The following is a 24,250-nucleotide window of genomic DNA, read 5'->3' as shown; positions in this document are numbered from 1 at the left end:
TATGATGGTCCCTTTGTCAGTGTTGTGGTTCTTCAACGCTAATATTGGTCACTTCTCCTTTAAAAGACCTTCAGCAAAATCAATTTTAATGAATCTCAATATTCAGTTCTGATGATTTCTTTGTTACGCGGAAAACAAAGAAACCAGAAAATATCCACATTTAAGACGCTAAGAAAGACACTCAAACTGATTATGTCGATTGTCAAAAAAATGTTCTGTATTTGTTACGTTCTGTACGACATAGTATAGTATGACGTTTTAGTCAAATTTTGGACCAAAAAAATGTTTTTATAAAAATTTTAGGATTTTGGACAACATAGTATAGTATGACGTTTTAGTCAAATTTTGGACCAAAAAAATGTTTTTCAAAAAATGGTCACATTTTGGACAGCATAGTATAGTATGTCGTTTTAGTCAAGTTTTGGACCAAATTTTTTTTTCAAAAAATTGTCACATTTTGGACGACATAGTATAGTATGACGTTTTTGACAAGTTTTGAACCAAAAAAAGGTTTTTCAAAAAATGGTCGGATTTTGGACAACATAGTATAATATGTCATTTTTGTCAAATTTTGGACCACATTTTTTCTTTCAAAAAATGGTCACATTTTGTACGACATAGTATAGTATGACGTTTTTGTCAAGTTTTGGACCAAAAAAAGTTTTTTTTAAAAATGGTCCCATTTTGGACGACATAGTATAGTATGACGTTTTTGTCAAGTTTTGGACCAAAAAAAGGTTTTTCAAAAAAATTGTCAGAAATTGGACGACACAGTATAGTATGTCGTTTTTGTCAAATTATGGACCAATTTTTTTTTGCAAAAAATGGTCACATTTTGGACGACATAATATAGTATGACGTACTACATAGTATAGTATGACATTTTTGTCAAGTTTTGGACCAAAAAAAGGTTTTTCAAAAAATGGTCACATTTTGGACGACATAGTATAGTATGACGTTTTTGTCAAATTATGGACCAAGTCCACAGCAGCTTGGATGATCAGGTCTGTTGTACCGAAACCTCCTGTGCAGCACCAGCTGGAACCCATCTCACTTACATGCAGACACACACACGCACCCACTAGAAAAAAGCAGTCACAACCCCCGGGTCAGGAACAATAGCACAATTCCACTCTTTTTTCCTTTTTTTCTTAATCTTTCTGATATGCGTTAAACTGCATTAATGTTTCTGTTAAGTGACAAGCACCAGAAAACATGATGCAGATCTTGTCGGGCTCTCCTAACAGTTTGCTCTGGACATGCCCCTGTATTCCTCGTTGTATGGTGTTCTGGCAAAACATTCAGCAGCCTTCTTGTCACATTCACAGAGGTCAGCCTCACAGTCGTTGTTGTGACCTGCGGAAGGGAAAGCATGAAGGAGCACAACTGGTCAAAGGTAGAGTATGCAGCATTTTCCTAATAAATAATGTGACAGATTAAACCAAAAATAATCCCTGACAGTAATCCTGTAAGAGGTGGTGTTTTGCTGCTGGTATTTACTGAGTCACAATTATAGCTTATGCGGTGCTGAGTACTAAGTCATACTTATGAGATGCTAAGTCATACTTATGAGATGCTAGGTCATGATTATGAGATGCTAAGTCATACTTATGAGATGCTAAGTCATACTTATGAAATACTAAGTCATACTTATGAGATGCTAAGTCATAATTATGATATGCTAGGTCATAATTATGAGATGCTTAGTCATAATTATGAGATGCTTAGTCATACTTATGAGATGCTAGGTCATGATTATGAGATGCTAAGTCATGATTATGAGATGCTTGGTCATAATTATGAGATGCTAGGTCATGATTATGAGATGCTAAGTCATGATTATGAGATGCTAGGTCATAATTATGAAATGCTAAGTCATACTTGTAAAATACTAAGTCATACTTATGAGATGCTAAGTCATAATTATAAATCATAAATATTGTTTTTTTTAACTTTTTTTTTTTTTAATACATTTTTGTCTAATTCCGGACGACATACTAACCCCATGACTTCTTGTCAAATTTTGGACATTTAAAAAAAATAAAATATATATAAATATATATTTTGTCACTTTTTTTTACTAATTTGTACAATAACACATGGATAAACGAAACATCTTCTGAGTTTTGATGTTATAAACGAAAGCTCCATAGATTGGATCCAATTCACTTGGAGGAGAAGGTGAGGCGAGGGAACTTCAGCCGCAACAAGAAACTGTACACACTGTACCTTTAAACAACAACAACAAAACAACCATTCACTCTCATTCATCATTTTGCATCATTTTTATTCAGATAACACAAAGCTTCAGCAACAAAGAGCTTTTCAGTAGGCTGGTGATCGGTGAGTAACATCACAGACATCATCCTGTTAGAAATTGTACTGCAGTGTAAGCACCAGAATACATGATGCAGATCTTGTCGGGCTCTCCTAACAGTTTTCTCTGGACATGTCGCTGTATTCCTCGTTGAATGGTGTTCTGGCAAAACACTCAGCGGCCTTCTTGTCACATAGACAGAGGGCAGCCTCACATTCGTCGTTGTTACCTGTGGAAGGGAAAGCACGAAGGAGCACACTGGTCAAAGGTAGAGTATGCAGCATTTTCCTAATCAATAATGTGACAGATTAAACCAAAAATAATCCCTGACAGTCATCCTGTAAGAGGTGGTGTTTTGCTGCTGGTATTTACGAAGTCATAATTTTGCGATGGTAATTCATAATTATGCGGTGCTAAGTCATAAAAAGATGCTATCTCGAAATTAAGTCATAATTACGAGATGCTAAGGCATAATTATGAGATGCTAGGTCATAATTATGAGATGCTAGGGCATAGTTATGAGATGCTAGGTCATAATTATGAGATGCTAGGTCATAATTATGAGATGCTAGGTCATAGTTATGAGATGCTAGGTCATTATGAGATGCTAGGTCATAATTATGAGATAATAGGTCATAGTTATGAGATGCTAGGTCATAATTAGGAGATGCTAAGTCATAATTAGATGCTAAGTCATAATTATGAGATGCTAGGCCATAATTATGAGATACTAAGTCAATTAGGAGATGCTAGGTCATAATTAGAAGATGCTAAGTCATAATCATTAGATGCTAGGTCATAATTATGAGATGCTAGGTTATAATTATGAGATACTAAGCCAATTAGGAGATGCTAGGTCATAATTATGTGATAATAGGCCATAGTTATGAGATTCTAGGTCATAATTATGAGATACTTAGTCATAATCATGAGATACTAGGTTATAATTATGAGAAAGTAAAAACCTTGGTCATGATTTGAGGTTTATACGTCTAAAGTGTGGAGGGGATTGTGTTTACTCACAGCTACAGCTGATCAGATTGTGTCTGCAGCAGAAACTGTAGAACTCGGTGTAAGGGTTGTCCAAAAAAGGGTGACAAGAAGAGGACGTTCTCGTTTCACTGTAGCAATTGTCATGTTCTTGGCAGCACCTGCAGGTTTAAAAAGGCACGTTTTCAAACAGACTCAAACAGCATCTATGTTGCTTTGACAGGAAGCTGCATTGATATAAAACAAAGTGACAGAATCGTGACCTATCCAAGTCATCCACAGGTGTTCCTTTGCCTCCATAGCCACAGTAGCAACCATAGTTGTTGTGCTGCAAAACAGTCCGACCCTCTGGCATGATGCAGGAGATCATTTCCATAAACTGGGGGATTGCCCTCGTGTTCCTTTTGTTGGCTGGAGAAACGACAGAAAGGTGGAACAAGTCAACGTCAATGTCACAGAGGAGGAATCACGCTCATCAGGATAATAACAAAGCATCACATTTTACAAAGAGAGGAAGAGAACTGGTATTAGTATTAATCTCAATATCTCAATCACGTGGAAAAGATGTTCTCACCCAGAGTGAGTCCCACCACGGCCACGAGGATCAGAGTCTGGAAGGTTTTCATTCTGTTAGTCTGTGATCTTCTTCTTTGTGTCTTCTTACTGCCGCTCTCTCCACTCATCCACACATCTCTAAACCTAGTCTTACTTATATACAGTTGTCGTAGGATCTCTCTCTCTCACACACACACCCTCAGACAAAGGTCAATGGCTATGAGCTATTTATTTGGCCTTGAAAATATGTAAATATTTTGTGACTTTTTAGTCAAATTTTTGTGGACTTCATTTTTTGTCAAATTTTGAACATACTAAAGTACGACTTTTTTGTCAAATTTTGGACACATTTTTAAAAAGTACTTTTTTGTCAAATTTCGGACAATTTTCTTTTACTTTTTTTTTGTCAAATTTCAGACGACTTACTAACCTATTTTTTAAGTCAAATTTTGGACACTTTTTTTTTGGGTAAAATTTCGGACAACATACGAAAGTATGACTTTTTTGTAAAATTGTTGAAATTTTTTCTGTTCAAATTTCACAAGACATACTAACCTATGACTTTTTTGTCAAATTTCGGACAACATACGAAAGTATGACTTTTTAGTAAAATTGTTAAAAAAATTTTTTGACTTTTTGTAAAATTTCAGACAACACACGAAAGTATGACTTTTTTGTAAAAATGTTGACAATTTTTTTTAAACTTTTTTTTTTGTAAAATTTCAGACATACTAAACTTTGATTTTTTAGTCAAATTTTGGACAGTTTTTTTTTTTTTACTTTTTGTCAAATTTTGGACAGTTTTTTTGGTATATTTTTTTATACATATACAAATACATATACATATATATATATATATATATATAGACCCTCATGTACACACCTACTTACACATACACACACATGTACAATTAAATAAATAGGAAAAGTTCAATAAAATGGTACATAAACAATAATCGTGAAAATAAATCAAATGTCTTGAATAAATGGACGAACAAACAAACAACCACACAAATAAACAAATAAGGGTGTGCTGCCGCTGTGTCAGTGTTAACCACGACACGCAAATTGTGGTTGAAGCCATAAAAGTTCATAACATGCAAAGTTTACCTCACCCCCGCCCCAAAACCACACACACACACATACACAAAAACAACTCAAACAGTATTTGTGTAGTATAATGTATACTTTTAATACAAATACCTCCTTAAGTGAAAGTATACACACCAGCATGGTTCAAACTTCACATTTTTTTTTTTTTTTTCTTTTTTAAAGGTACTGCAAGTTATTTGCACGTCAAACATAAAAAAAATAAAAGAAAAATGAAAAAATAACTACTGCCTCCACATCATGGCATTAAATATTGGCTCGTGGTCATCGTTACTACACAGCATGATCCAACAGGAATTATAATGATTACACTATAAAAAAAACAACAACAAAAACCCAACTCTTGTGTAACACATGATCCTATGATGGTCCCTTTGTCAGTGTTGTGGTTCTTCAACGCTAATATTGGTCACTTCTCCTTTAAAAGACCTTCAGCAAAATCAATTTTAATGAATCTCAATATTCAGTTCTGATGATTTCTTTGTTACGCGGAAAACAAAGAAACCAGAAAATATCCACATTTAAGACGCTAAGAAAGACACTCAAACTGATTATGTCGATTGTCAAAAAAATAGCTGACGATACATTCACAAAACGGATTAGCCGTGGATTAATCGCGATGATATTGATGACGTGAGCCGCTACCGACGCCTTCTCCTCGTTCTTTCGTGAGGAGAGATCAAGTTTTAGACCGAGCTATGGTCTGGTTTTTGTGCGACGGTGAAAACCAGGCTCAAGAATTATTGTTCATCATCATCGTCATCATCATCATCGATGTGCTTAATAAAGTGAACAAGATCAGGCATAGCATCAAAACGACTGTGTATACATTCAACAACAACAAAAAAGTGCAAAACTAACAATTATTTCAAAGTTAATTTATGATAAAATAAAAAATAAAAACAATTTGGAGTTTTAGGCTCAAGATGTCCTCAGTAAGCACCACCCTTCCACTAGGGGGCACTCCAACAAAACCCAAATACTTACCATATGTAAATGAAAGAGGTAATTATGTGTTATCTAAGTTTTGAAATGACTCAAACAAATAAACAAACAGTGGTATCCGTGACGACTCGTGTGTGAGGCCCTCCTGGAAATATTGATGCTGCCTCAACGCTGCCCCCTACTGTTCATGACAGTATTGCACACACACACACAGCCATGGCAGCCATGTTGTGTGGTGGGGTTAAAGGTACAGTGTGTGAGCATTAGTGACCTCTAACGGTGAAAGTGCATAATGTATAATAAATGTTCAGGGGACTACGGTGGCTTTCAAAGCTGGAAATGACAATGTTCTCGAACGTCTCGTTTTGTCCACAAACCAAAACTTAATGATTTATTTGTTATGTGGAGCAAAGAAACAAAGAAAATATTCATATTTAAGAAGCTAAAATGAAAAAATAATGAAAAAAAGCTTCAAACCGATTATCAAAATATTTTCAGCTCTAACGGCAAGTCTTAAATTTGAGGGCTGTCACTTGCAGCGTAATTACTTTAGACAGTCTGATGAACGTCTAGGCCGTATATATATATATATATATATTTTCACTTTTTATTTTAAACCAAATTTCGGGTAAAAATAAATACATTTCAGCCAATAAACCTTTCCTAAATGTTACACACTGTACCTTTAAGGGCTATTATCTCGGGCCTTAGTCCTAAAATGTTTTATGCTAAGACAGCTAGCGACTGTAATGCTAACACTGCAACAACACTGTGACTGGAAAACGACGACGAATTATGGAACCAGAGCAGAAAGAAATCAAAAGTTGATAACACGTGATAATAAATAATAAGATAATCTGCCGCGTGCTCCGTGATCACACTCTGAACTAAAACTATTTCAAGATGAACAGGTTAAATAGAAAACAGTGAAGAACTAACGCAGTGCATTCTTTTTCCTTTCTGCGATTCACATCACAGCGACAGTCACATTCGTCTGAGGTCTGTCGGTCCATGCTCTCACCACTGTGTGTGTGTTTTAAACACAGACACAGTGTCCTACCTGCTCAATAATGCCACGCTACGTCTACTGAGCTTATTATTGTTATAATAACTACTGCTTAGTACTTAGTCAGTGCAGGAGTAAAGGCAGAAGATGGAGGACACGAGGGACCGAGCAGGGACGTACGTCTACAACAGCAGAGGAAACAGTGAGTGTACAAGATATCACCTTCCTCCTCTGACCTGTCAGTTTTTATATCCGTCGTCAACATTAACGAGGGTTTGGACGACATTGTCGGAACCTTAGTTACTTCCTCGTTCAAAAATAGAGTCTATATGTGTTCTATGATCTAAGGCGACAATTTGTTTAATTTTACAGTACGAATATAAACTTGGATTTAGAGGCGCAACTAACGATTATTTTCGTAATAGTTTGGTTCATAAAATATCAAAAAACGTCCAAGATGGAAATGTTTTTGTCCACAAACCAAAACGATTCAGTTTTAATGATTTCTTTGTTACGTGGAGCAAAGAAACAGAGAAAATATTCACATTTAAGAAGCTAAAACAAGCAGAAATCTTGTTTTAATCGTGAAAATCGATCATCAAAATAGTCAATTCAGTCATCGATTAATTGTTTCGAAGATTCGAAGGGGCTGAAAAATGATCATTTTGAACTCCAACTTCATTCCAATCTCTTTCCTCAACCTCACTCAGAGTCACCTCATTGAGCCAGGATGAGGATTTATATCAGGAGTCTGGCAGAGCTAATATTTTGTACACTCAGTGTACACAGGTAACACACGGGGACGGAATTCATACAAAGTCTTATATAGGCTTGTAAAGCAAAGTGGTGACGTACTTCTTCTTGTAGCGATGCGTCGCGCTGAGCACCATCACGCCGTCCTGCGGCAGAAAAACATGGAAACAAAAGTGAACTCCACAAACGTGTTTCTATGTTATACACAGAGGTGTGTGTTTGTGTGTGTGTGTACGTGTGTGTGGTGCGTTGTAAACCAGTCAATAACAATACTGTACACGGTAATCCTGACAGGATTTAGCATGCGTACTTCTCATTATCGTAACTGTGTGACTCCGCGCAACCCTCATGTTGCGGATAAAGCAGCAGAAATAGAGCTTTGTGCCTCCATACACTTGTTATTACAGTCCCCCAGTTTTCCTTTCACCCCAACCGGGCGAGGCAGATGGCTGCACATCTTTGAGTCTGGTTCTGTCATATTTCTTCCTCGTAAAAGGGAGGTTTTTGCCTGTCACAGCCAGACAAAATCAAACAGGAAGTTAGCTCATATCAGGAACGCTTTCACGTATCGAAGCACAAGATCTGAAAAATGAAGTATTGATGAAATTCTCAGCTGAAGCATCAACACACCCTGTTCCACTAGCTGCTCGCATTAGCGAAATGCACCCGAGCAAGCGCACTCTGCAGTTCCCTAGAAATGCATTCTAGTTGAATTCTACAGCCCTGAAATCAAAATAAATCCAGGCGGCCTGAATATCATCATGTTAATAAGAGGACATAAAACAGAATTACACTGTTGACCCATAGGATCGTGTCGCGGCTGACTTCCTCTATAACCAATGCACATCATCATGTTTGTTTTTCTCCGTCAAATGTCTGTCCTCCAGCTCCTCGAATATAAAACAAAAACACAGTTAAGATCTTACCTTAATGGAGAGAGCGTAGAGGTGGTTCAGCATGACATGGTTGGGTTCTGGGAGTAAAGCAGGGTCACACTAGATGAAAACAAAAAAAGAAACATAAGAAAAGATGCAAATAGTGATTGCAACTACTGATTTTTGTCTATGCTTTAACTTAGGAGGAAGGAATAACGGTTACGGTTTGAAGTGGGACAACTACAGGCCTGAAATTCACAGTTTCAAGAGCGTAAACACTTACAGAAATGCCCGTGTCTTTGTTGAGGATGACCTGCAGCAAATGAGGCGGCAGTATGGGCGGAGACTTAAACTTCTCTTCCTGTTTGGGAACGTAGGCGTCCTGGTGATAAGGTCCAGGAGGAGAACTGGAGAGGTCTAACGAGGGCGGTCACATCAGGTCATTAATGTTAAAACGCCGGTGTGGAAACTCTCACAACAACAACAACAACAACAACAACAACAACAACAACAACAACAACAACAACAACAACAACAACAACAACAACCTGCTTCTCTGTCCTGTGCTCTCACCTGACATGTCGGAGCATTTCTGCGAGTCCACCATCAGAGCGTCAAACACCTCAAAGTCTGTCTTCTTCACCTGGATGATGTTGTTGACGGTGCCGAGCTGACTGGTGGTGACCGGCTGTGCAGCAGAAAATAAGCAAGCATCGCTCAGATTACTGTGATCGTTGTCAGAATATTACGTTAAAAGACTGGAGAGAGTGTGAGAGTAAACTGCTGACCTCGGCTGGGTCGTGGGTCCACTGGCCGTCCACGTAAAACTTGTACTGATGCTCGCCCTCAGGCAGATCCACGATGGCCACGAAGGTGTTCTGACTACATGGATGACAAGAGGGCGAGAAAGAGGATTTTTGCGTTAAAAACAATAAAAATGAGGATTTACCTTATATTTTTATAAGGGTTTTTATTTGTACAGCATATCATCACAGGACCAGTGTAAAATAATCAGTCGTGAAAACAGATCAGACTGTTCAGGTGATAATGAATCAAGAATAGAACAATTTCAATGCCTTTACATCAGCATCCAGCTAAAGGTGACTGGAGGGCTGCAATGATTCATCAGTTACTAAATGAATCGTCAGCTAATTTGATCATCGATTTGAGCCGTTTCTGCTGCTCCACATTTTTCAAAATTTTCCATACTTTTCCAGACTTCTCTGAGGATTTTTCAGTCAATATTAAACATCTGAACACAACTTGTTAGATTCTTATTATGTAAATAAACGCTTTTAAAATCCTTCGCTCATTTTCCATGAAGCCAGCTCTCGGAAAACGTACAGTAACCATGGAAACTCGACACCATTCTACAGCCAGCTTGATTAGTTTTATATCATCTACAGCACATGTGTCAAACTCAAGGCCCGGGGGCCAGATGTGGCCTGTGTGTAATAAAAGCATATCATATTTGATGGCCCTATTAACTGGAGTAAGTATGGTGTGCGGGGCCGTCGTAAAACTCTGATCAAGTACTGAGGAAGTGCTGTTCTGGAAGCCGGATCTCGTGATAATATTTTGCGGCGACAGGTGGACAGTGTGATATCATTAAAAAACTGTGTGTGTGTAAATGTGACCCTAATGAGTCTACGACTCTATAAAGTCCACGTCCACAGCTCGACGTCATGCCGGCTGAAGACGTCTGCTTTTTTTTTTTACGACCTTTTTACGTTATTTTAAATAAACGAGCTCACCTTCGCGTGAGGGGAATCTTGTTGGCCCAGTTGTTGAAGGATCCGGAGAGGTAGACCTCCTTACCGTCGCCGATCCAGCGGAAGACCGTCGGTCGGTCCAAGGTCGGCGCTTTGTCGTCTGCTTCTAAGTCTTGCTGCCACGCAAGGAACTCGTCTTTCTCTAAAGGAGCCTGGAAAAAAAACGAAAGAACAACAAAATTAGAAACGAGGTCACGTTTATTGTTTTGCATGAGATGTGGTGCAGACTGAGCCTGAACATAGTCTGTGAGTCTGCGTCCAACAATTACACAACAACAAAGTGTTGTATTATGTGCAGGTCATCAGATGCTGAACTTCAGGGAATCATCCTTTTCTGCCTTTAAATATAAGAGTTTCGTTTAAAAAAGTGACAAAAACTCAAGAGAATTAGATGCATTAATGTAAAAATAAACGTTAATGCGTTTCCATGACGACTAACCAGAAAAAAAACCGCTTGATTGTTAAAGTGAGTCTCTAAAGTAACACTAAAACTTTAAAAACAGAGGCACACATACACAGTACACAAAGGTACGCTGGTTATTTGTAGCGCTGCTCTTTTCCTTTAATAAACAGACGCTCCAGTTCCACTGCAGGCGCGCTAATGGAGCTAAAAGGAGCTAATGCAGCTAACGGAGCTAACTGGTAAACGGTGCCTGGTAAACATGACATCGTGTGCGTCTTTTTCCGGTCAGTCGTCATGGAAACGTGCCTAGCACTAAAAAAATAATAAGTAACAAATAATGGACAGTGGGATTATTTTCCTCGATTAATCGAGTACTTGTTTGTTTTGTAAAAATGTCAGAAAAAGTTGAAAAATGTTGATCTGCGTTTCCCAAAAACACAAAATTAAACTAAAATTATTCTGATTTTAATTATTTCTTTGTTATATGACACAAAGAAACCAGCAAATACTCACATTTAAGAAGCTGTAAGATCAGAAAGCTTGCATTGCAGCCCTAATCAGGTCATTAATATTTGCTTGACCTCTGGTTTCGACAGTGACATCATGTGCAAACGGCATCGACACGACTCACTTTCAGATCTTCACCGTGAAATATATCAGCGTCTTCAGGACTGTCCATGAGGATCTTTGGCCTCTCTCCCTCCTTCATTCCTCGGCTGTCTCTCCGGTGAGCCTTCTCGCCGTGGCCCATGGCCGCCCTCTCGCTGCTCGTGTTCCCCATGGCTTCGTCTTCTCGTGGGCCGAGGCAAGGTCACTGCGAGAGGAAGAGTGCGAGGTGTGAATGTGAAGCCATTTATCATAGACAGCAACAGCACTTCCTTTCAAAGATCTCATCAATCAAACGAGAAAGATTCCTTTACACGTCGAGCATGAAATGTCATGATTAGACTCATTAACAGTGAGAGCAGCAGCAGCAGCAGCAGCAGCAGAACATCCTCACTTACAGGTGCAGAATCCAAATTACGAGCAGCCGTGCGTTTGAATCATCACAAAAAGATCTGACGGACAGAGGGAAAAACCAAACCTTTTACCAGACTGCAGCTTTGCAAAGGATGAAGCTGTGTAAGACGAAACTATTTCTATCAAATCATGAAATACTCCCTGCAGCTGGGAACTGAATGACATGGTTGTTTCTTCAACATCCAACCTGAACTCCTGCAGTGTTGGATACAGTCAGGCTTTTATCTTCTCTGAAACTTGACTTGTTAGGGATTGTGATTTTTAAACTTTATACTGATTTCTTAGTTTTCTGTCTCTGTGTTGATCTTTAAATGCTCATGTACAGCACTTAAATGCTCACTAAATGAAACTACAATGCTCTATAAATGAAACTACCTTCTCTCTATAAAATGTACACTTTTTCTTTGAGGTTTACAGCTTTTAAACCATTCTGAAATAAACAATTTAACACAACACTTCCTTCTCTTGCTCCATATAAGAAAGAAATCATTAGACCACATTGGAACATGTCCATATCAAAAACCCTTATACCTAGACTTGTTAAACCTGGACTGGATTGTCCCAGAGAAGCTGCAGATTCACTAAAACATTGTTTCGGAGTTGTGAAACATTTGACCTATGTTGGAAAATGCAAACAAAGGGGACATTTCACAGCTTTTTCTGCAGTTAGACCAAATTGGACCAGGTCCAGATCAAAAATCCTGATACCTAGTCTTGTCAAACCTAGAATAATGTCCCAGAGAGGATGTAGATTCTTCAAAACACGGTTCCTTATTTCGGAAACATTTGACCTATTTTGTGAAAACGCAAAAACAAAGGGGACATTTCACTGCTTTTTTTTTTTTTTTTTACATCTAGACCAAATTGGACCAGGTCCAGATCAAAGACCCCTATAACTAGACTTGTCAAACCTGGACTGGATTGTCACAGAGAGGCTGTAGATTCCCCCAAACATTGTTTCTGAGTTGTGAAACATTTGACCTACTTGAGAAAAAGCAAAAAGTGGACATTTCACAGCTTTTTCTGCATCTAGACCACATTGGACCAGGTCCAGATCAAAAACTCTTATACCTAGACTAGCCAAACCTGTACTGTATTGTCCCAGAGAAGCTGTAGATTCTCCAAAACACTGTCATATTTGTGAAACATTTCATTTAATTGTGAAAATGCAAAAAAAAAAAGGTTCACTTGACTGCTTTTCATTGCGTCTAGACCACATTGGACCAGTTCCAGATCATAAACCGAGATAACGGGCTTATCTGTCCACGACCTAACTGTATTCAGAGACAGGCTAACGTGCACAAGCTAACCCTGAACACGGTTATTCAGGGTAACAGTAGTCATTTACAGCCGAGTTTATCAAAAGAAGAAGAAGCACAGCAGGTGCAAACACGTAACTAGCAAGGTGAGCTAACACCAGTTAGCATTTAGCATGTAACGGTCTCTCTGCTAAAACAGCTGCTGCTAACAGCTGCTAACAGCTATTAGCAGCTACACACAAGCGACACACATTATAGACAGCCAACCGTCATTTAGCGTTTTGTTTTCCATGTATTTATTATTTACCTGAGCGGCGTTTAGTGTCGTTGCTATCCGCGTTTGTTCGTCCAGTCCATTTCCCCACGATCACAACAAACAATCCCGCTGCGCATGCGCAGCAACAGCTGATTCAAATCAGTCACTGATTAAAAAAATCGTCTGCAGAATTTCGCGTGAAATTGTAAACCGAGATTCACCTGTTATATCATTTTAAAGCGTTAATTTCAAGGATAATGTTAACGTAACGTATGCTAAAGCACGATAAGAACACAAGTGCGTCGACGTGAGACGTGTAATTGCATATAGTCAACACTAGATGGAGCCGTAGGACAAGTACACAAATACAAAACAATGGCTTCTCAATTTATTACAACACTTATTACAAAAAAATAATAAAAATATGTTATTTATTAGCGCCTTACAGAACATTCAAGGACAATTTGAAAAATAACAAAGATAGTAAAATACAATTATACACCAATAAAACAGCAGGTCAATGTTCAATTCTGAAAAATGTGAGAACTGATTATTCTCTGACTTTAATCCCAGAATTTCGAGTTTAATTCAGAATCGTACATATTTACATGGTAGGAAAAGAGTTGGAATTTCTGACTTCTGAATTTTGAGATTAAAATCAGATTTGACTTCTGACTCTAATCCCACATCTCAAGATGGCTCCTCAGATTTAAGAGACAGATTAAAGTCAGAATTAACCTCAGAACTCTGACTTAAATCTGAGGAGTCTGTTTCTGTTTTTTCTTACCATGTAAAATGGTAAAAGTCAGACTTTCCCTCATAATTTAATCTCGTAATTCTGACTTTAATCACAGAAGTCAGGCTGGTTTATGATTATTTTATATGTTTATCCTCTTTCATACTTTAATGACTGGTAAAACAAACAGATGAGCCAAATACATGAGGCCAAGGCCATGAAATCATGCTGTTATCAGTGTTATGAGTTAAAGCAGCTCAAACTGTCTCTGTTTTTAGGCTTATCTTTTGTCCAAACACAAAAAAAACAACAGTTCATGTATCTTCTCTGATGATGATGATGATGGTAGTTCTCTGTGTAGCCTTTAGTCCTCCTCCTCAGGGGGTATTTAATAGCTCAGCACCTTCTGTTGAAGCAGGGATCATGTGGAGCTGCAACAAAAACCATCTTTTTCATCTCTGTGTCGTCCTCTCGCCATGGACTCCCTCATTACCACACACAAACTTTGACATAGACTTCAGACAAGGAAATAATGATGATCCTCCAGCCACAGGGGGGCAGCAAATGCTGGACGCTTTCATACGTAATGATAATTTTGTGTTATTGAATTTTTTTCAAAAACAGTGTGCAGTGGAGATGTGAGAACCGAAGGCTGATTCACTTCAATTTCACATGTATGATAATCATAATAATAATAATAACGCCATTCCATTAGATGCAATCATCTCAAGGCGCTTTACATTTTGAGGTCACAACCTTACAATTATTATAAAGAGGCACAGCAAGTGAACAGCTAAGAGCTAACACTTTAGCGACAGTGGAGAGGGAAAAATCTGCCTCGACTGAGTGGATTAGGAGAGAGGAGAGAAGGGGAGGAGGAGGCAGGGAAAGTGTTCTATGTATGCGATGTGTGAATGTGTGGATGAGTATTTCTATAACAGTACAGCAGACACCAGGCGTCATCATTCATTCATTGCAATTTCAGTCCAGCGATTTTTAATCAATTTCTGTGAGGAACTTGGCTTCATTTGACACAAGTAAGAATACTGGGTAACACTTTAGATTAGGGAACACATACTTGTTTATTCTCTTTAGTAAATAAAGATGTGCCCCCAGGACAGGAAGGCGCTATAGAGCAAAAACTATGAGGGGCCGTGTAGGCCATAATTCCTTTTTTACCTCTCACATTACATTTTGTTACCTCTCACATTACATGTTTTTTACCTCTCACATTACATTTTTTTACCTCTCACATTACATTTTGTTACCTCTCACGTTACCTCTCTAAATTACATTTTGTTACCTCTCACGTTACCTCTCTAAATTACATTTTGTTACCTCTCACATTAATTTTTTTTACCTCTCACATTACATTTTGTTACTTCTCACATTACATTTTGTTACCTCTCACATTACACTTTTTAACTTCTCACATTACATTTTTTTTACCTCTAACATTACATTTTTTAACCTCTCACATTATTTTTTTTTACCTCTCACATCAATTTTTTTATCTCTCACAATAATTTTTTTTACCTCTCATATTAAATTTTTTTTTACCTCTCACATTACATTTTTTTTTACCTCTCACATTAATTTTTTTTACCTCTCACATTACATTTTTTTACCTCTCACATTACATTTTTTACACATTACATGTGAGAGGTAAAAAAATTGTATGCGAGAGGTAAAATTGTGAATTTGAGAGGTAAAAAAGGAATTATGGCTTACACACGGTGTCACACTGACACTGTCTCCATCATCGTCACTGTATGCATTTTTATTTTGTCCGTTTATTTGACAAATTTCCACGTTGCCATTAAGGTCATGATTGTTATTTTTCCCACAAACAAACAACATAGTCAGGGAATGATGTAAGTATTTATTTGAAGCAGATAGAGCGCATTTAAAAGGAACCAGATTGTTGTAACCTGTAAGTCTGACTGGGCTCTGAGGAAAAGAGTTGGCCTGGCTGATGTAGGTGGGATGTGATGTTTACTCTTTCTTTCTTTCTTACTTTCTTTCTTTCTTTCTTTCACACACACACACACGGAGGTGGATCTAAAATTGGACTGCAGGAAAAGGAGTCGGATGCTGCGCTTGTGCTGTTGGTTTTGATGTGTTGAAAGAGACATGACAGTGGGAGGGTGAGGACGCAGGTGGGGGGGGGGTGAGTAAACAGAGCGCACCCATCATCCATAACAAGCTTTTTCCTCCGTGCTCTGTGCTGCACTCTCGCTCTCCCCCAAACTTGCCACATCTCTACAAAGAATCCATACATTAATCCACTCTCCTTTCTTTTCAAATCCCTCTGCTCGATTGTCCAGATGATTTAAGCCACGATTCTAATCTAAGATTGAACAGTTCTGATGTCTTTGTTCTTACAAAAAGGTCGTTTCGGTCACAGAAAAAGGTCGATCCGTCAAACTTGGTAGACCTGCTCTCTCCCATTGTCTGAGCATGAAAATGGACTCTTTTAATACACTCTTGTTACTATTACTCCATACATGTATTATTATTATTATTATAATAATACAATGAAATGAAAAAGCACATTATTGATCCACTAAAATAAAAACTCAAACGTGCACAACCACAACCGTAAAGGCTCACAGAGGATCAGAACTTTAATTAATCCGTCTTTTATTGTCTATCTCAGTCCATATAGATTAAATAAATATTGGAGTGCCAATGAATAAAAATAATCTCTCACTCTCATGGGAATCATCATCCAGTGTTGGCTCTCAAAGCTGCTGCTGCCGCTGCTGCTGCCGCTGCTGCTGCTGATGATGAATGCTGTGATGTGACTGATGTGCTGACGTCTCACCTCGGCACTGCTCTGACACCACCACCACCTGCCCAGAGCTGTGACCTCACTGCCACTCTCATTAACCATCACTCGTCCCTGCTGAAACAGCAGCAGCAGCAGCAGCAGCAGCAGCAGCAGCAGAAAAAAGAAACAGTAGAAGCAGCAGAAGAAGATGAAGCAGTAGCAGTGGAAGCAGGACGAGAAGAAGCAGCAGAAACAGTAGAAGCAGTAGAAGAACAAGCAGCAGTAGAGGATGAAGCAGTGGCAGTAGAAGCCGGACGTGAAGAAACAACAGCAGCACTAGAAGAATAAGCAGCAGCAGAGGAAGCAGTGGAAGCAGAATAAGCAGAAGAAACAGAAGAAGCAGAATAAGCAGAATAAGCAGTAGAAGCAGAAGAAGCAGTAGATGCAGAAGAAGCAGAATAAGCAGAATAAGCAGTAGAAGCAGTAGAAGCAGAATAAGCAGTAGAAGCAGAAGAAGCAGTAGAAGCAGAAGAAGCAGAAGAAGCAGAAGAAGCAGAATAAGCAGTAGAAGCAGTAGAAGCAGAAGAAGCAGAATAAGCAGTAGAAGCAGAATAAGCAGTAGAAGCAGTAGAAGCAGAAGAAGCAGAATAAGCAGTAGAAGCAGAATAAGCAGTAGAAGCAGTAGAAGCAGAAGAAGCAGAATAAGCAGTAGAAGCAGACTAAGCAGTAGAAGCAGAAGAAGCAGAAGAAGCAGAATAAGCAGTAGAAGCAGAATAAGCAGTAGAAGCAGTAGAAGCAGAAGAAGCAGAATAAGCAGTAGAAGCAGACTAAGCAGTAGAAGCAGAATAAGCAGTAGAAGCAGAATAAGCAGTAGAAGCAGTAGAAGCAGAAGAAGCAGAATAAGCAGTAGAAGCAGACTAAGCAGTAGAAGCAGTAGAAGAAGAAGAAGCAGAATAAGCAGTAGAAGCAGAAGAAGCAGTAGAAGCAGAAAAAGCAGTAGAAGCAGAAGAAGCAGTAGAAGCAGAAAAAGCAGTAGAAGCAGAAGAAGCAGAATAAGCAGTAGAAGCAGAAGAAGCAGAATAAGCAGTAGAAGCAGAAGAAGCAGTAGAAGCAGAAAAAGCAGTAGAAGCAGAAGAAGCAGAATAAGCAGTAGAAGCAGACTAAGCAGTAGAAGCAGTAGAAGAAGAAGAAGCAGAATAAGCAGTAGAAGCAGAAGAAGCAGTAGAAGCAGAAAAAGCAGTAGAAGCAGAATAAGCAGAGCGTGAAGAAACAGCAGCAGCACTAGAAGAGGAAGCAACAGTAGAAGCAGACGCAGAGGAAGCAACAGAAGCAGCAGAATAAGCAGCAACAGAAGCAGCAGAATAAGCAGCAGCAGAAGCATCATACTCTCAGTAGTAGAAGTCTTTATTTCCCTGGTTGAGTCAGTGAGGAGACGATGACTCACACATTCACACTTGTGTGTCTTTATTCTGCAAATGTTCAGACTGTTGTTTTGGATCATGTCATTATTATTATTATTATTATTATAATGACACAGTCACACACAGACACACAAGCTTGTGTTATTAAAGATAGTTTTTGTCATTTTTTTTATTGTTCATTTTGAATTATGAAGGTCGTGTGGCTGTAAAGAGACATTTTTTATTATTTTAATGAACGCTGTTTTCATAAAGTCTTTTATTCCTTTAAATAATGATCGTTTTCCTGGATGTTTTACCAGAACAACCTTTGATTCTGTGCAGAGCTCAAGTGTCACATTAGCCTCAGCTTTAATGCAGCAGTTATTCTGGTCAACAGCATCATAATTCAATCTGTTATGCAACAATTGCATAAGATCCTCATCTAAATGATTTCTCCGCAAGACAATTTCTCTGTCGCTCTCATCATTTTACTTCAGCTGTTGTTTATGCTCCGTCTCTCTCTCTCTCTGTCTGACTCTGTTCTGTGTTCTCTTTGTTGAGTTTGTGAAAGAGTGTGTGTGTGTGTGTGTGTGTGTGTGTGTGTGGAGGAGAGGGAATTTATACTTTACTTGATTTAAGGATAAGATCAAATGAGACAGGATATAATGTGTTACAATAAGGTAGGACAATGTGTTAGATGATAAATGAGATGAGATTAGATGAGATCAAATGATATTAGAGGAGATGAGATTAGATTAGATAAAATAAAATGAGATGAGATTAGATCAGATGAGATTAGATCAGATGAGATTAGATGAGATAAAATAAAATGAGATTAGATCAGATGAGATAAAATAAAATGAGATTAGATCAGATGAGATTAGATGAGATAAAATAAGATGAGATGAGATTAGATCAGATGAGATAAAATAAGATGAGATAAAATAAGATGAGATGAGATTAGATGAGATTATTTGAGATTAGATCAGATGAGATAAATTAAGATGAGATGTGATTAGATCAGATCAGATTAGATTAGATTAGATTAGTTTAGATTAGATTGGATTAGATTAGATCATATGAGATAAAATAAGATGAGATGAGATTAGATCAGATAAGATAAAATAAGATGAAATAAAAAAGATGAGATGAGATTAGATGAGATTATTTGAGATTAGATCAGATGAGATAAATTAAGATGAGATGTGATTAGATCAGATCAGATTAGATTAGATTAGTTTAGATTAGATTGGATTAGATTAGATCATATGAGATAAAATAAGATGAGATGAGATTAGATCAGATGAGATAAAATAAAATGAGATGAGATTAGATCAGATCAGATTAGATTAGTTTAGATTAGATTGGATTAGATTAGATCATATGAGATAAAATAAGATGAGATGAGATTAGATCAGATGAGATAAAATAAAATGAGATGAGATTAGATCAGATGAGATAAAATGAGATGAGATTAGACCCTTTCCAGAATAAAGGGTTTTTCAAGGGTTCTTGGTAACACTAACGGTTCCAGTAAGAACCATTTTGATCCAGAGAACCCTTTAAAACCCCTTTCCTGAATAAAGGGTTTTAAAAGGGTTCTTGGTGGAACCCTCCAAAAAGGGTTCCAGGTGGAACCTTTATAAAAAGGTTCTACCTGGAGAAGCTGAACCTGATATGGTTCTCTGTTCTCTTCTGTGCTTCACCTTCAGTTAAACATGTAAATGAGACGCTTCACTTCTGACAAATCTGAAAAACAACAAAAAACTGAAAGACGGAACAACAACTTCTCTCTGAACAAACCACTCAGTGAGGAGAAGACTGACCTCTGACCTCTGACCTCTGACCTCTGACCTCTGACCTCTCAGTCATAATGAGAGACTTCTCATCTGAATTGTCAGCAGGTGAAAGGTCCAGTGGACACATGATACTCCACAGAGACCCCAGGGACTGTCCTCTTGACGCAAACTCGAGCCGACACTCGTCTTCTTCACGATTGCCACTCGTGACGCTCCCTCTGAGACGATCCTCTTGACATTCACACAGAATATAGAATGTTTGAGACCGAAAAACCTCCAACGTTTGCATAAATAACGTAGGACGTAGGATGCATTTACCTGCACCTGTCAGCTGTAATTATACAGGAGGAGACGATCGAGTTTGAGGGAAGTGGTTGAATTTGAACAATGAGCAGTCGTCGTGTTACGCCTGTCACATTTCTATAGGAGCACAACTGTGTGTGTGTGTGTGTGTGTGTGTGGCTGATTTGACACTTTTAATTTCACACCAATTTATTCCAGCAGCTTAAATTAACTCCACTAAACTAAACATTTAACATACACATTCTGTTGTTAAAATGTCCTGTTAACACAATAACTATACAGAAATAAGGGTTCCAAAATGTTCCTTCTACACTCTTAGAAAAAAGGGTTCCAAAAGGGTTCTTCTACACTCTTAGAAATAAGGGTTCCAAAATGGTGCTTCTACACTCTTAGAAATAAGGGTTCCAAAAGGGACCTTCAACACTCTTATAAATAAGGGTTCCAAAAGGGTCCTTCTACACTCTTAGAAATAAGGGTTCCAAAAGGGTTCTTCTACACTCTTAGAAATAAGGGTTCCAAAAGGGTCCTTCTACAGGGGCTACCTGGGACCATTTGCTTCTGAAAAACCCTTTCCCCGAAGAAATGGTTCTTGGTGACACTAATGGTTCCAGCAAGAGCCATTTTGATCCAGAGAACCCTTTAAAACCCCTTTCCTGAATGAAGGGTTTTAAAAGGGTTCTTGGTGGAACCCTCCAAAAGGGTTCCAGGTGGAACCTTTGAGCCAAAAAGGGTTTTCCTATGAGGACAAGCCTAAGAACCTGGTTCTAATTAGCACTTTTATTTCTAAGAGTGTAGTACAAGGTCTTAATTGTGACCAATTTAAAAGGACTCAAGTTGCAGTCTTTAATGTTTGTGGGAATATTATAAATACAAATATTATTTGTGTTAACAGAACTGTAATCCTCAGAGGATTTGGATGCCCCGACAGGTCTTTGTGGATAATCCACTCGTTTTTTTTGGATTTAAATGAATAAAAGTCAGGGACATATAATGGTTTATTTAATTCCCTTATGACTTCAATGACTAGTTCCATTTTTACAAACAAAGAAGAAGAAAAGTGGAGTTTAACACCAGAAAAAAAGACTAAGAATAGTCTGGGGAGACTCTTTAGTGAAGTTTAATTTACACCTTTTCTTCGAGCACTTAGCACTTTAACATCTAGCCACTGTTGGACAATGTCTCATTTTATTCTGCAATTTAATCTCACTGTTATTGTTATATTGTTATCATCTTGCATATTCACATGTATATGTTCATTAATATGCACCGTGCCATCGTAACTAAATAGCATCAAATTTAAAAATGAGTCGTTCTCATAATCTCTCCTGTTTATTGTGAAAACCTTTCACCCCAACCTGTCTAGGCAGATGGCCGCACATCTTTGAGTCTGGTTCTGTCAGAGGTTTCTTCATCTGTTTAAAGGGAGTTTTTTGTGAGATAATATATGTTGTGATTCAGCGCTATACAATTATTATGAATGAGACGTTGACACGAGGAGATGTTTCTCTCTCTGAGCTGAATAAAAAGAAAAAAGAAAACAACCTCTAATTAATTCCTTTTGTATCCGTCAAGGGAAATTCTCGCCTATACAACAGCGACAAAAACACACAAACACAAAAGACTCACGAAGGACATTGAATGCCATGCATTTATTTCAACACTGACAGATCTCTCTGACGATCGGCATTCATTCACGTCATAACCGTACTTTATTCCTTCGTTTACATGGCATAAACACTACGTGAGGCTCTATTTCGTTGTGTTCCCCAGTGATCCGTGTGCATTTAAATCGTCGCAAGAACATCGCTAACGCCTTAAATACAGAGTCTTAAATAGTGCGTCTCTGCATATGAGCAAAAGACAAAAACCGTCTTTTCCTATTTCAGCTCGGGATTAACGTCAAACAGTCGTCCGACTACGTCTCATTCCCGCCGTGCAAACGACGGCGCCGGAGCAGATGTTCCCATCTCGTCGTAGTGAAGCTCGGAGAGCACAACGGGGGGGGGGCACAGAATGTACAATACGTATGGCGGTATATACACGGGCTTAGATTTTCCACATTAAGGAGAACACATACTGTAGATTCTGGGATGAGAGTGAGAATAAAACAGAGGATACACCAGAGGATACAGGAATAAATATGTAAAAAACAAAAAAAAAAGATTCATACTGGTATGAAGCAGTTGTGATATAGTACGTCGTTCGCGGATAGCTATCATTCCTGTTTCGGGCATACGTCGATGTGATGGTGGCGGCTGCAGGCTTCGTCGTCTCCCCCGGGGGAGAATCCATTTGTCGGACGGCACAACCAGTAATGAATTTTGCATGTGCGCCTTCTGTGTGTGAGTAACAGTTTTGACGGTGGAAAACACAAAACCATTACAGGAGTTATTATTAGGAGGAGTGAATACTTGAAAGAGTAACAAGCTGTCGGATAAATGCACCTGCAGCAGGAGGTCGGTCATGGAGCGCGTTGTTCTGCGTGAGTCACTACGTTTGCATTACGCCTGGAAAAAAACAACGGATTACTGTGTTACCAGAAACCAGACTTTACAAATACACGTTAATTTTAGCACGACTGAAATTGTACTAAATTGGAATTTTTCAAAAGTCAGACTAAAGCCCTATTTGGACTGGATTAGTTTTTCCTGGGTAACCCATGTAATTTTTGGATTAATGGCCAATTCGCACGCGATAAGGAATCCACAATTGGAAGGAGTAAATCGGGGTAAATCGTCTATCCCAGGATCCTTTACTGGGCCCGGTTGTTGAGTCGCCGCTAAGACCAGTTCCCCCCCATACAAGGCACATGTTCTATCACCCTACCCCTGAACCCGGCACACCGACAAGGGCCCCGACTATTACCCCCCTTCGTTGGGCAAGGGGGTTAGCGAACCCCGGTGATCCCCAACCCCGGCACTGGCTACGCGCAAACAACTTCACCCAGCCCTTTTCCCGGACAACGGGGACAGCGCTCCATTTATACACCGACGCCACCTCCTGTCGTCATTTTTGCGCTACGCTACTTCTTCTAAGACACCGATCAACGTAAGGCCTCGATCCATGCTTGAAAATGCAGGCAAAACTACTCGTAAACAGGAGGTGACGAACATTTACGCACATATTTACTCGCTGGTCCATTCGCACGGGAATACTATTAACCGGGGTAATTGTTCCGGAACTTTTTATCCCAGGTAAAAGTCGCTATAATCTACTGAGTATTGACGGGACTAAAATCACTGAGAAGCTCTGGTAATAATGACTTTACGCAAACCATCCCATTTAAAAAAACTAATCCCGTCCAAATAGGGCTTCCATACACCCAGATAACGCGACTGGGAGTCTAGCTAGTTAGCGCATGTATATGTTCAGTTACGCCGAAGCTAGCTTGAGCGCTCTGCGCATGCTCCGCAGTTGCCCCTCCCCCCAAGCCGTGACCCCCACGTAAACAACAGAGAAAGGTTCTGGTTCACAGAAAAAAAATATGAATAAATAATGTTAAACTTCATGAACGTCGGAAGACTCGCGATGGTGCTCGACATGCTAACAACTAGCCGCCAGCTAACCGGGACACCGCCTACTACTAATATGCTGAACGGGGGGTGTATCGCCACCTAGTGTACAGGACGTGGACACATTTCCTGCTAGTGCTAAGTACTGTCGTCCAATTAAAATAGCGTAACTGTGTATTTGTGTGGATAATGTTTTCACTCAAATTTGCAGAAGTAGGCTGACTCACTGACTCACTGCACGAGAGATGAGTGGGTTAGTGTCTTCCTCGTTCTATCTTGAACTATTATTTTTGTGTTTTTTTGTTTGCAAGTCGTGAGGTTTTTTGAAGAGTTTGAAGGTTTTTTTGGGGGGGTTGGGGTGGTGGTGGTGGGTGAGGGTTTGTGAAAACGGTGACAGCTGCTGTCACTGGCGCCTTCGTCGTGTCGTGGATTGATTTTGACGCAGAGGAGGAGAGACGACTCCATC

The 24,250-nt window shown here is 38.9% G+C and overlaps 2 protein-coding genes across 2 annotated transcripts; both read right to left on the bottom strand.

Moving 5' to 3' along the window:
• Positions 1–1,240: 1,240 nt before the first annotated feature.
• On the bottom strand, positions 1,241–3,933 carry LOC310943400 (phospholipase A2-like; the record flags this gene model as incomplete). The annotated part of the gene is made up of 5 exons (XM_083908956.1): positions 1,241–1,356; positions 2,436–2,546; positions 3,341–3,468; positions 3,571–3,718; positions 3,882–3,933. 5 exons carry the CDS (start codon positions 3,931–3,933, stop codon positions 1,241–1,243), a joined length of 555 nt encoding a protein of 184 aa, XP_083765082.1.
• Positions 3,934–7,460: 3,527 nt separating this feature from the next.
• prkab1a (protein kinase, AMP-activated, beta 1 non-catalytic subunit, a) lies at positions 7,461–13,368 on the bottom strand. Its single transcript, XM_083892734.1, has 8 exons — positions 13,313–13,368; positions 11,358–11,540; positions 10,306–10,475; positions 9,340–9,433; positions 9,125–9,239; positions 8,835–8,968; positions 8,603–8,671; positions 7,461–7,822 (listed from the first exon to the last, which is right to left on the bottom strand). The coding sequence occupies exons 2-8, from the start codon at positions 11,505–11,507 to the stop codon at positions 7,745–7,747; spliced, it is 810 nt and encodes a 269-aa protein (XP_083748860.1). The 5' UTR covers positions 11,508–11,540; positions 13,313–13,368; the 3' UTR covers positions 7,461–7,744.
• Between the last annotated feature and the right edge of the window lie 10,882 nt (positions 13,369–24,250).

Source organism: Microchirus variegatus (genome assembly GCF_963457635.1).
Source record: "Microchirus variegatus genome assembly, chromosome: 1".
Classification (NCBI taxonomy): Eukaryota; Metazoa; Chordata; class Actinopteri; order Pleuronectiformes; family Soleidae; genus Microchirus; species Microchirus variegatus.
The sequence above is the reverse complement of the archived record's forward strand: the minus strand, read 5'-3'. Positions and strand labels throughout refer to the sequence as shown.

What these genes read in the sequence shown, in the direction of transcription:
- prkab1a (XM_083892734.1), bottom strand. Translation starts at nt 11,507, where the DNA reads ATGGGGAACACGAGCAGCGAGAGGGCGGCCATGGGCCACGGCGAGAAG. An exon ending in TTCACGGTGAAGATCTGAAA is followed by an intron (nt 10,476 to 11,357) that starts GTGAGTCGTGTC and finishes TTTTTTTTCCAG; the next exon opens with GCTCCTTTAGAGAAAGACGA. An exon ending in GAAATGCTCCGACATGTCAG is followed by an intron (nt 8,969 to 9,124) that starts GTGAGAGCACAG and finishes CGCCCTCGTTAG; the next exon opens with ACCTCTCCAGTTCTCCTCCT.